General features: G+C 37.2%; 1 protein-coding gene across 6 annotated transcripts in view; it reads right to left on the bottom strand.

The window, feature by feature from the left end:
- Positions 1 to 14,114, bottom strand: part of LOC148008424 (uncharacterized) — an 84,460-nt gene that overhangs the window by 12,233 nt on the left and 58,113 nt on the right. For 5 of the 6 annotated variants that reach the window (XM_087674233.1, XM_087674235.1, XM_087674238.1 and 2 more), the window contains exons 5-7: positions 5,562 to 5,662; positions 5,058 to 5,250; positions 4,842 to 4,940 (exon numbers count right to left, since the gene is read on the bottom strand). In XM_087674233.1, coding sequence (XP_087530359.1) covers positions 4,842 to 4,940; positions 5,058 to 5,250; positions 5,562 to 5,662 — 393 coding nt within the window. The remainder of the gene's footprint in view (positions 1 to 4,841; positions 4,941 to 5,057; positions 5,251 to 5,561; positions 5,663 to 14,114) is intronic. The other variant, XM_087674234.1, reaches the window with a different exon arrangement.

Here is a 14,114-nt window from a genome sequence, read left to right as displayed (position 1 = left end):
CGCAGGCAGGACTGGGCGCGCGCTGGGCAGAGGAGGCGGCACCCAGGACTGGCTGGTGGAGACAGGTGGCGCGCTGGCAGCTGGAGCTGACGGCACAGGCTAGCTCAGCGCAAGGAGGCTGCGCAGGCAGACTGACAGGCGAAGGGGCACGCTGGGCAGACACAGGGCAGAGGACACGCTGGGCAGAGGTGGCAGCACACAGGTACAGGTGGCGCGCTGGGCAGGGCGGTGCTGCGCGCTGATTGTTGGAGCTGCAAGCTGGGCAGAGGAGTCGTCTGGTGCTGCGCGCTGACGGACTGACAGGCGCAGGCAGGACTGGGCAGGAACAGGCGGCTGGGGCAGAACTGGCGGGGGCTGCAGACTGCAGACTGAAGACTGCTCTGAGCTGAGCTCTGATACCAAATGTCAGATGGGAGAGGATCGAGGTGCAGCTGAAGTGCAGTAGACAGTGTGAGAGTGAGAGACAGAGTTGAGCACGACACCCAATGCAATAGTACTGAATAGAGTGTTAGCTGAAAGTACAAATGATAACCCTTATACCTTAGGGTTATAAGGGGCTGTTCACACCCGAACACAGTAAGTGCCCGTAAGTGTGCACCACAAGCACATACAAAATAGTACACATAATCTGGGGGAAAAAACCTCTCCTACCGAGAGTAAAAAGTGCCCCAGTGTCCTAGTGATCACCCGCACACTCCCATATGAGCGTAGGCGTAAGTAAGGCGTGTGAGATACCCAACACTGACGTCATCTCTCACTGCTGCACTTACTATCCAGCCTGGTTGTACAGCCTGCCATGTCATTTCTACAGCTGCATTTTGCTGCAGCAGCTGTCACCTAATTGTTCTGACTGGTTCTCGCTATTTGGCTGCCTGTTTGACTCTGATCCAACCTCACACTGCTATGTTTGTTCCTGCTAGATACTTTTGGAGGCTGTCTATTGCCATTCGGGATTAGTCAGAGTATGACACTCTCTTTAGCTCATACTCTCTACCCTGATCCCAGAGACACGCGAGTTCGGGGGTCAGTATTCACTTTGCATAGTATGTTTGCTGCATTGAGCATCGTATACATTCAGCATTCAATCTTCGGTGTTCATTGTCTCTGAGTTACCCTAAACCTAATCGTGAAAAGAAACTTAGATCTCAATCAATTTGGGAATGTTTGATCAAGTGGTGGGTATATATATATATATATATATGCTAGGCTAGGGCTTAAGTTACTTATTTCTCCTTTTTACATCTATCCCTTAAGGTGCCTTTGCAAAAATGAATAAAATAATTTTGTGTTTGTTATCTTTAGACGATTATTTCTTTACAAATGAAAGGAAAACACAAAGAAAGTTGTGAATTGGCACCACAATCGAAAACCTTCAACTGAAATGATCTAATGCATCAAGAAAGGCCATAAGGTGAAGATATTGCAAACCAAGGATGATAGAATAGGACTCCCCCATTGATACAATGGCTATGAGCTAGAATACCTCACCCTCTTGTACTCTAGCCTATGGCTAAGTTCTCTTAGCTAGGCATTAATACTAGATGCTTACATGATGACCTCCGAAAGAAGTCAATCATAGTGAAGTGAAGATGGTGAGTCAAAGCCTAACTATGAAAATAAAGGTACTTGAAAATGAAGATCTTCACCGATTTTAATCAAGAAGAAGGAAGGATAAGTCAAGCCAACAAAGCTCAAAAACATGGTTTGGGCTTCACATGTCGGTACACCAAATCTAGCTAGAGTTGTTGCACTTGAGGAAGAGGAAGGTTATGATACACTAGACAAAGAGGGTTGTCAATGTCGACAGAGGTACAAACACTGTCTCTTGCTCTAGCTCTAGCTCATGAGCAGTGGTATTGGCATTAGCTCTTGGGCTCAATTGAAGATAAGCCTCAAATTTCAACCTAATTGTGTTTTAGCTTGCTGATTTTTTGTTATTAGTATGTAACAAGCAACAATTAGGGTTTGCATGGTAGCCTTGGAATATGTGCTTTTGCAATTGAAGAAGGTTGCTAATACAAATTTGGTCATTGTTAGCAAAATAGGTGAGATTCTAGTTCTATAGATGGGCGAATTTGTATGCAATGGAAAGGGGCAATTTAGGACTTAATGTTGTTGATCATTTGTGACTTGCATGGAAGTGTTTAAGACCCAATGTGTGCCCAAATATAAGCTAGATCAAGGGGGAAACTGAATTTTGTGATTACTAGTTACAAAGGATAGCATGATATTCCAAATGTTGTTGGAGAATTGACCCAGTCTACAGAGGAAGAGGGGACCCTTAGAAAGCGTTCCTCTCAGGTTTGGATCCTTGGAGAGCGATCCTCTTAGACTTAAGGCAAGGCCTAACTCTTCTTGGAAATTTGAGTCAATTCTTAGTGTACAACAAGAGCTTGGAATTGATGTGAAAACAAATACTGCAAGGGTACTAACAGTTTGGGGTCAATTAGGTGTTCGCTTGTCTTAGTTTTCTTGAGGGCGTTCTAGCCAAAGTTTATTTGATGAATTTATTGCTTATTGTAAATTGATATAAATCAATGCATTTTAGGATTCTATACCTTTTGTAAAAAGGAAGGCTAGTTGCATGGTTCCATTGTTAGGATATATCAACTCGTTTAAGTAGGTGAGCCCAAGGCACGTGATTACAAGTCAAGATTGTGAACAATTTGCCAAAATTCTATTGAGCATGTCTTCTTAAGGAGTGAAGTATCGCATAATGGTGATACCTCATTAGAAGATAAGGAAAACATGCAATGCTTAATCTTGGTATGAGCTTTTGGCAAGGACAACATGCTATTAATATTGGCTTTGTTCATGAAGTTGAAACTTCAATACAAATATACATTGAAAATTGGCAAGCACAAAAGGATTCAAATGCATGGAAAATTTTGACAATGCAAACACTGCCTTTTGGACAATGAGGTATACATCCAGATGTGGGACATCTAGGGCACTTTGGTGGAGGATATGTGTTTCATACTATGGCTAGTCATGGTAGTACTTTTGGCATGCATAGCACAAATGCTTTTGGTATGTAGCAAAGGATACATGGACAAATGTATCTTGGAATGGGTGTTGGAATGCCAAATCCTATATAGTCTCGCATCTAAATGGTCCCCCATAAGCAAATGGGCATGTTTGACAATGCATTTGGTGCATCTAGTATGTTTGATATGCAAGGGATTAGAGCTAGTCAACTAGATGGAATGTTTAATGGGAGTCAAGATAGAATTGGAACAAATGCAACATTTTGCATGATAGCATTGGAATGTGTGCATGCACGCTTTTTTGATTGAAGGTTGCTGATGCAAATCTAGTCAATGAACAATAGAATAGGTGAGATTCTAGGTTTACCAGTGGGATGATTTGCATGCAGCAGCAAGGGGCAATTTGGGGTTTTATGTTGCTGGTTATTTTTGATTTGCATGCAAGTGTCTGAGGTCCAATATTTGCCCAGATGTACATCAGATCAAGGGGCAAATTGAATTTTGTGCTTGCTGGTTACAAAGAATAGATTGATATTCCAAATGTCGTTGGAGAATTGGCTTGGTCTACATAGGGAGAGGGGATCCTCGGAGAGTGTTCCTGACGGATCCAGACCCTTGGAGAGCAATCCTCTTAGATTCAAGGTAGGGCCCGACTCTTCTTGCAGATTTGAGTCAATCCTTAGTTTGTACAACATGAGTTTGGAATTAATGTGAAAAGAATACTGCAAGGGGCACCCAAGTTTTGGGACGAATTGGATGTTGGCTCATCTCAATATTGCTAAGGGTATTCTAGTCCAAAGTGGTATACCAAAGTGTTAATTTTCATTTTGTGATTTATTTTATGAATTTATTGCTTGCTGTAAATTGTTGTAAACAGTGCATTTTAGGGTTCCACCACCCTTTTGTAAAAAGAAAGGCTGCTTGCACACTGTCTGTCTCATGTAGTAAATGCAAAAAAGCAAACCACTTTTCCACTCTGAAGACAACCTATGTGGAGAATCTCCCCCAAGAAAGATGGGTGCTCTGTCCAGGGTTACTGTATTCTGAAGTGATAGTTGAAAAGAAGAGGCTGCCTCGTATTCTCTTCAACTATGGTCAATGCTACCTGATGAAAGCTAGATGAAACAGATCTTCAGCAGCTGCAAATCTGACCTCAAAATTTTCCCTAGATCTCTATCCCTGATCTCCTGAAGTATCAAATGGATGCTAGATTGTAATGGCTCTCCAATGACACACTGTTATTGCCACCTCAACTTGTATAGATATACAAGGTAACTAGAGGAATTTTTTCAATAAGCTTTGCAAATATGGTACATTCCGTTTTATTTCCCTTGAGAACTGTCTTTGTGTCATGGAAGATCTTTTTGATTGAGGACTCTGTATACTTCATACTTGATACAGGTCTCATTCACAGCAACAAAACATGATGGGCTTGGTACAGGAAATGCACCTCATTATTGACCTGATCCTCAGTAAACTTAATGTGTGCAGAGTAGGAAAAATAAGAAACTCTCTTATATTGGCTATTTACACTGGGTTTGCAGGAGGAAATTTTTTTGCTTCTGGTGTTAAAGGCCTTTGGACCAACAGCAGTACACAATAACTTGATTGGAGTTCTCTCTTAAGTATGAAAACTTTTGTCATGCAGTCTGTATGTGAAATTCAAGCACTAAGACAAACACATTTATACAGTGAAGAAAAACCTTGAAACATTGAAAGAACCTAAACTTGCTGTTGTCAGCACCACAGATATAGCTTCACAACTGGACATTATGATAGCATAATTGTAGGAAGTAAGAATACAAAGACCAGAGTCAGATGAGAAATAAAGTGACAAGTAATGTGCAAGGATACATCCACTTCTTATTCGATCCAGTTCTCCATTGAAGACAATAATGGGCAACTTGGACTTTGAAGCAGCATCCACATAAAGCTCTTCCACAGCCAGCATCTCTGCAATTGAATAATTAAATCTTCAGATGACTATATTAGGACGCAGCATATATGTCACCTTGTTATGTGTAAATGAATTCAGATCTTTTTGAATCAGATCTCAATGAAGAAAATTACCATTAACATTGAAGTATGGGTATGCCACAACAACTAACTCATCAGTTGGCTTTATAGTTTCAGCCAGTTTGACCTTTTTACTGAACCCGATATCTTCAAGCCCTGATGGCTTGGTTAAATAATCTAATTTGAAAACGGTTCCCTCGAAAACTCCTGACTTTGCAGCTGCTACCTCGCTGATATCTGGGAAAAACTGATCAACCACAATTTTCAGACTCCTCTTGATCTTAATTTGAGCCCCCTAAACTTGATGAGAACTTAAAGTTGACATTAGATGCATTCACAACGTGCAAATGGAAAACAGACAGTTTGAACAAATGGCTCAAGAGTTTGTGTATCTTAATTTGAGAACCAAGTCTTCCTGAAAACCTAAAATTGACACATTAGATACATTCATTAATCGGGAGTTTGGACAAACTTGCCAAGAGCTTTATTACAAAAACAAGAAGAAATGCCTTCTGTTTGTTTAATGGAAAGCATGGCCACAATATTCTATCTACTCACAATTCGAGTTCGTGCATACTGCTCACTTTTTAAGAACTGTAGACAAAAATCTCGAACCAAAATCATACTCCTTGTCATTTCTATTCCTCCTTCTGCATCACCTACAATGCAATCATGAACATATCAACACCAAGTGATCTTGTTAGTTGTGATGGAACAATGCAAAAGTAAGCCAGATTCAATAATATAACAAACAACAAATCATAAAAACATGCCCATAGTAGCTAAAAAATGTATTGGGCTACTTTTTAGAAAATAAAAACTTGGATTTGGAATTTAAAGGATTGGCTGAGTAACTAGAGTAAGTCCATTATTGAACTAGATTCTAGTCCATTGATTGAGAAGCATATGGACCAATAGGATTCTGCCTGTATTCTGAAAATATGCACACTGACAATAGTTCAAGAAATATGAACTTTAGTATTGGAAGGCTAAGCAAAGAGAAAATCAAAACTTCAAAGTTTCCTAAAGGTGAGAAGAAATTGAAAATAGGGAAACAGTGAATGGAGAGAGAGATTTAATGATGAAAGATGCTTTGGTTCTGACAAGTTAGGATATGCACAAACTTATTGCACAGCAAAACCTGCTTGAGCAGACCAACAAAATGCCTATATGATAAAGGAATTGACAATGGCTGTTACAATTACTGAAGAGGAACCTAATACTCATCCCAATCACAACCCTTGCAATAACAACTAACTATTGGGTGTGGGGAAAAGTCAGATAGAAATGCATTTTACATGATAGGCATAGGGTCTTCACATAATTTCACAGATGGCTCCTAACATTAGTATTACATTGAATCAATTGGGCCCAAGTGTACCATGATAAGATGGCCTTTCATTTCCCCTTTGAATATATCTGATGTCTTGTTGGAAATGCCTTAGCATTAGGATGTGCAGCCTGTTTCTTGATTATCAGCTCAATACTATTTGCTTAACTTGTGATTCATTTCCCCAACGAATAGATCTGATGTCTTGTAGCAAATGCCTTAACATTAGGATATGCATCCTGTTTCTGATTATCAGCTCAATACTATTTGCTTAGCTTGTGATACCAAGCCTTTTCTCACCAAATCTGGTGCACATTGTGTTACCATATTTCGCTATTGATGTGTGTGTGAACAAACAAAGGACCACCGGGGCACTTTTTCCTCAGTAGGAGGTTTTTTCCCATAGCCTTGTATGCATGCTTGTCACTCTAAGGTATACTTAACCTTATAATCTTCTCTACTGATACCTCTCTATGCACTTTGCATTGTGCGCCCTCAAGCTTCATCCTCTCAAGTTGTGTGTGCATTCCTCCAACCTTAAATCCAAATACTGATATCAATAGCAAGGTTCAACCTCTTGGGCAAAGTCATCAACACTCTCTACTTCATCTCCTTTGATTGGGACAAGATTTGACAAGCATTTGTAGGTCGAGAAATATTGTAGTCAAACCCATAGGACTTCGCACCCTTAGATTTTTTATCTTCACACTCTATTTGCACTACTACTAGTATTGTGCAAGTATTTCATCTTTCTGTGTAGAATTTTCAATAATAGTCATTTCTGTAGATCAGAGTCTTTATAGCTTACTTTGTGTTCTGCTACATAGCACAAGTTGGTTTTATGCAAATGTTCCTCTATACAAGTAACTTTTGCATGAAGTGCAGTCAATGGCCATGGCTTGCAACAATGATGTATTCCGTATGTTGGTTGTTGAGGACAAGTTTGATAGAACCAACTATCCAATATGGGCTTATATGATGTATCATGTATTGGTTACAAAAGGACTCTAGAACATTGTGTATGGAATTGAAATATGTCCAATTCTGGTTCCAGAAGCTGCAAGTGCATAAGAAATAGGGGCTTTTTTGAATTGTGCATGTAGAAATTCCATACGGTGTCTTCATTGCCTACTCTTGAGGTATCTGTAAAACACATTTGTGAAAATTACATATTGGGCAAGATGCAACATGCTTCCTTTCCAAAAGATGGTTTAGTGATAGCTATTCACAAACTACAACTTGTTATACAATTATATTTGTGGACCAATGCAAACATCGCCTTTTGGCAACTACCTATACTATGTGATTTTTATTGATGAATCATCCAAGCATACATGGATATATTCTTTGAAAACCAAGTATTTTTGTGCTCTAAACAATTTGCATGACATGATCAAAAGTCAAGCTTTGCCACGTAGTTTTTGACTTAAGGCTGTATATATGTAATTTACGTACTAAACAAGTGTCCCACCAAAGCATTGAGATCTTTCACACCATATAAGGCTTGGAATAGCAAAAAGCTATGTCTTGCTCACTCGAGTGTTTTTGGTTACTTGGCTCATACACTAGTACCAATGCAACAATGGGAAAAATTGAATGGCAAGGTTATAAAATATATTTTTATTGGTTATAGTATTGAAAGTAATGGTTAAGATTATATCATCCATAAACTAAGTATATTTTGGTTAGTCGTGATGTTTTCATTGTGGAAGATTATGTTCAAACTTTACTTTCATGCACCAAAGAGACACATGTACACCATTTTTCGGCCTGTGTAGCTTTCTTATGAATCCACAAATCAACTTATTTCTTATCCAAATGTAAACAATGCACTTCTTTGAGATGAGAATGTAAGTGCGGGCAAAAATATGAGAAGGACAATACTTTGAACTTAACCAACTCTATCAATTATCACCATGAAAATAAGAAGAGAGAGAGAGAGAGAGAAATGAAATGAAATGATATATTAACGTCTACAAAAGTCCAAAATGACCTATGAGACCATGAGTTAGAATCACGTATATGATAGTACAACTATCTGGGCAAAATATGTAGCACAAAGCAAAATAAGAAAGGAAAATAACTATCGCTATGTGTAAAACATAGAGCTCTATCTAGTAACAATGAGCTCCAAATGGTACAATCTCATGTGGGTATGGAGGGCCTAGCTCTAGCCCGAGCAATAATCCCCTGTATCCGCCTATGAAGGTGTCGTCGGTGTCTGTGTCGAGGCCTAGGACATCTCGATCATCTAAGCTAAACAGCTCGAGAGGGGAACCGGTCCCTCTCCTTTTACAGGAATTTATTGAAAAAAAACCACGGGCACCTAGTGCTTGAACCATATACAAAAGGATGATTTGCTGCAATTTTGAAAAGTAGAGTTTTGAAACCCTAATTTCTACAAACTCGGGTAACAAGCCGATTTTCTTCTTTAGTACTTGGATTAGATCAAACTAAGTAGAAAGTGCTTCTTGGATGAGAGATATATAGGAGAATACAAAGCATATGGCTAAAATTTCAGCATGAAAGCTTATTCCAACTGAAAAGAGAGATCTCCCATATATAGGTGTGGACTTGGGTGCTCAAAAGTAAAAAACAGAGGCTACAAAAAAAAATGTGTTTGTTGAAAATGATAAGTGTAAGGGGACACTTGTCTCTTCAAAATGACACATATTCTCTTCTAGATGCCACATGTCACTTTTCTAAAGAAAGAAGCTTCTACTCTAAAAATCTCTCAAACGGTTAAGAATTTGAGATAGTCGCTGAAGATAAAATTGTTCCTTGCAAAATTCTGGAGTCTTTGACGCGAACAGAATTTTCATTTGAGCAACTTTCAAAAATAGTAACCTTTTAAATTTTTTAAAAAAGTTGTCAAATTTAGCTTTTGGAGAGCTTCCTTATATAGGTTCACTGGTTCATGCATGGTTTGTTTCTTCGACCATGAGCATTTGATTTCACTTTCTGAAACCACTCATTATATGGGCTTCTAGTCAATGTGACTATCTGAGTAAAGTCTTAGTCATATGAGCTTTTTAGTCAATCTAATCGCTTGACTAAACTTCTAATTTCTCTTGGATATTCTGTCATTGGCCACTCTTACATAAAAAGTGAACATTTAATAATATTTTAAAATACTTAAATAATATAAATCATCTTTTAAAGTACATGAGCATAAAATTAGTTTGGAATCATTGAGCCAATATATCTTGATAACAATTGATATGCAAAATATTTGTTTTATCTCTTCTTCTTGAAATCCGTCTTGTCCTCAAGATGTTACTTGAAGTATTTATGATCATACAACTTTTTCATAAGTTACAAGTATTTTTGGATAGTTTTTATTACTTCAAGTGGATCGTCCATTACATGTTCAATGGTAAAGGCCCTTCGTAAGGCTTTAGAAGATGGATAAGAAAAGCATTGTCAATTCTTAATGCTTTGAAAGTTGTAACCTGTAACAAACATCATTAATTTTTTTAGTGACTTGAAATGACCCATAATTTCTTGTTAGAGTTTTTTAGAGGAGCTTTGTTAAATTTAAGCCGCACCTAATCTCCTTTTTGTAAAATCATTTGCCTTCGATGCTTATCTACTACTTTCTTTTGTTTTTCTTGATATCTTTGGATAGCTCGCCTAACTTGAACGAAAGCTATGTCTATATCATGGAAGAACTTATCGATATGAAATATCTTCTCCTTGGTTTCAAGAATAGGTAATCAAAGTGGTTTTCCATATATGATCTCAAATGATGCTTTACTTGTAGAAGTATAAATTGTATTGTTATAGACATACTCTACCAAATATAAATACCTTTTCTATTGTTGGTTGGTTTCATAGCAATAGCACTCTATTCTATTGTTGTTGACCATATTGTGTGAGCACTTGTTGGATGTCTATTGGAAATTTAGTTAGATCAAAGTCTAGGTTTTTTGAGTTCAAACTCAAGCCTAACATACTCTTCCTAATGATTAATTAAGGCTTTGATGAGCTTAAGTAGGGAAATAGAGATTCTGATTTGGTTCCCCAAAAAAGGCATGTCTTACCTTAAGGGTGGATGGAGCATGCCGGTCTCTTAGCACTCTAGGTGTCGAGATATCGGTGACTAGTTTGTCTTTGTCGATTGGAAATGCACTTTAAATTCTAAGGTCTTTGTTTCTTCATACATATTGGGTTTTCTTGTGTTTGAGAGTTCTATATTCTTAGTGTCGAGCATTTAATTCCTTTCAAGCTTCTTTTCTCACAATAAGCTAACCAACCTATATTCATCTATATTCCTCAAGTGGTGATATTCAAATTTAAGTTTGAGTTCTATATCGGCTCTCTTCTGCAAGTTTTTCCTTGAGCTTCATCTTGGTTCTATATGGGGTTTGTTCACATTCAACTTTTTTCTTGTTTCTCAAACGTGGTGAGTCCCTTTTGTCTTATTCCTTAATGTGAAGTAAATTTTTATTGAGTTCAAACAATTCTTCTAAGTACAACAACTCGTGCAAACAATGCATCTATTATGTGCACAAACATGCTTTTGCTTTTGCCAAAACAATATGTTTCAATGTGATAAATATCACTTACTATGCACTTATGTGTAAATAGGTATTTTTTGCTTTCCAAATAAGAGCGTGATGCACAATTGGGCTTTTCTCAAAATGCAATGTAGTCTTTTCTTTCAACCTCAAGCATGGTGCTTTCTTTCATTCACTCCTAGTCTCTTAGACATCCAAATTTTCAAAAGGAGCTCGCCAAAAGAGACTAGTGGTTCATAGATCTCTATCACCTATGATGGATTGTGGTAAGCCATGATACTTAAAGATTTGATGAACAAAGCCATTTGTTGAGACTTGATAGTCTTCTTGACTGAAATGAAATGATCCTATTTGCTAAACCTATCAATAACAGTCCATATGCTATCATTGTTCTTTGTTGATTTTGACAAGTCAAAAATAAAATCCATAGCAATGCTTTCCCAAGGTTGGCTCGGAATTGGTAATGGTTCCAAAAGCCTTGTAGACTTAATCTTTTGCCACACAAGATATTCTTTGATAAATTATTCAATGTCTTGTCGAAGACTTGGCTAAAAGGAATACATTTCAAGTGTCTTGGTTGTGGCCAAAATACCTTGATGAGCCATGTAAGAAGTTGCATGACATTCTTCCATTTCTTTAGACCTAAAATCTTTAGTAATACGTAACTTATTTTCCATTTTAAAAAATCCATCTTGAAAACATAAAGTTTACTCTTTTACCAAGTTGTAAACTCCCCAAGATGATTTTAAAATCTTCATCACAAACATATATGTTCCTCATACTAGTGAAATCTATATGATGAATCATGGACACTACATGAATTTGAGGTCTTCTTGATAAAGACATCAGCTATCTTATTTTGCTTCCCAGGAATATATAGTATTTAAAAGTTAAATTAAGCTAAATAATTAGCCCATCGTTTTTAAAAAATAAAAATTGACATAGGAGATTATGTAGATCATGAAAGTTTTGTCATGGGAGATCTTTGTCACTGTGATATTGTATTGGAAATACCTTTTCATAGAAGAATAGATGTAGCTATTAATTGGAATCAAAATAAGTTTAGATTTCCTTTCAAGGATAAAAATGTATCTTTTGATGTGGGAGTGGGAGAAAACTCTACTTCCATCTTATTCCATGTTGTTTACTTGAGCCAAAATACGGAAATTCCATAAAAGCTTTTCAAGATCTTCTAAAAGATCTAAGCAATGGCATATACATCTATTGAAAAATATATTAGACCATTCTTGCTCAATCAGATTACCAATTCTCATACAATTAGAGGCATTATCCATGCATATGTCCATTACATAATCCCGCTCAATATTTAAAATTAAATCTTTCAAAATACCAAAGATAAACTCCCTAAACTTGTATTCTTCACTTGTATCAACAACTTCGAAAAAATTTCACCATAAATGGTTACAGCCATAATCTATCATAAACAATGCCACATCTATATATCTCCACTTCTTGTTGATGTCAAGTAAGTCATGATCAATGCATTTAACCTCATTCACAAGGTCCTTTATATATACACTATGATATGAATATGCCTTATAGCTTTGACCCACTTGCCCTATTGCCTTCACCATACTAAGAAAATATAGGTTATTTACTTCCAAAAAGAGATATCTTTTAAACAAAAGAATCAATGAATAATAACATTCACCTCCTTATATGCTTGTATATCCCATGCTTTTGCCACCCTTGTGATTTGAACACTTCTTCTTTTTACTCACTACTCTTGAGAGTAGGTTGCTCAATCTGCCCAACACTTGCCGTAGATGATACATTTATATCGTCACTGACATAAGAAGCATCTCCTAAATCTGACACACATGCATCCATATTTGCCATGGAGTCTTGCACTCCAACACCCACATGCAATGTACAACATGTATCCTTTGCACTTTATGGTACTACATTGCATTTTTCAACACCAAGTCCTATCAAACCCAAAATGTGATCCCTTATGCATAATGAGCCACCATCCCAAGTATGTCAACAATACTTGCATCTATACCTATTCTGCCCTTTCTCAACTGTTTTTACAATTGTCACATGGTCCCATTCAGCTTTCCATTTTCTTCCCATTCTCAAAACTTGACACAAATTTAATGTAGACGTGCAACTATGTTTCCCACAGTTCATGAACTTCATGCATACTAAAATCAATTGTTTTCACTCGGCAAAAGTGATTTGCAAGCTATGCACACTCATGGACTAGACAACAAAGAAAAGCAACTAAAAGCATTACTTTTTTTTCCCCAAGAAACATTTGCCTGCAAAAAATTTATGTCTGAAATGCTGATGTTATAGACATCTGTTTTTCAAATATATTCTGACATTTGGTAATTTTACAGTACAGGTCAACAAACAACCATGACTAGGAGGTTCTTTTCTCTCATCCTTTTATATATGCCTATTCACTCTAGGCCTCAAGGAGTACTTAGTTTTGTAATCTTCTTTATGATTCCTCTCATTACAGTTTTTGTTGTATGCTCTTAATCGTTTTCTCAAGCTCTATATGTACATTCTTGCACTCTAAATCCAACGATGGAAAATCTATCCTACTTCTATCTCATATTGAGGTTAAAAAGAAAATAAAGACATCTTCTATTTTTCCCAATTGGTGTCAATGATGACTGATAAAAGCAATCAATAAGTAAATTCTAATGAATGCATTTGCAAATCTTATTGACCAAAATATCTAAGTTATTAGTACAAGCAAACTTTCCACACAAGACTACCATGAGCAATCAACTACCAACCTGGCCACCACTTGTACACAATCAACCCCAATATCAACTTCTAAACTCAATATTGCTCAATGGATCCCAATGCTTGATTTTGATCCTTCCTTTGAAGACTCAACCACATCATCCAAATCCCTTACCAAGGTATAATCTTTGATTCCTTGCCGTGAAATTTTGATGCTTTGCTTAGCATTTGATTAAGTGTTAGTCAAATGCAAATGATGATGTTTACACTATAATGCTATGCATCTAGTCTGTACTACTTACAAACATTCAAGTTATCATGTTGTTTGTAAATTGGTAACCCCAGATTCCTTTAAAGAGCCTGCACACTGTGGCATACTAAGACCTTCATGTTCCTACAGGGAATGTTCACCCTATTGCATGTGTAGACTAATTCAGACCATCTGTAAAAGTGGTAAATCCCAGATACCTTGAAAGGACTGCACCATTTAACATGTGAATGCATTCATGTTCCTGCAGGAAGTATTCATCCTTCTGC

Source organism: Lygodium microphyllum, unplaced genomic scaffold (assembly GCF_053477565.2).
Source record: "Lygodium microphyllum isolate KBCC unplaced genomic scaffold, Lygodium_microphyllum_v1.1.10 scaffold_142, whole genome shotgun sequence".
NCBI classification, from domain to species: Eukaryota; Viridiplantae; Streptophyta; class Polypodiopsida; order Schizaeales; family Lygodiaceae; genus Lygodium; species Lygodium microphyllum.
This window is presented reverse-complemented; position numbering and strand designations above follow the sequence as displayed.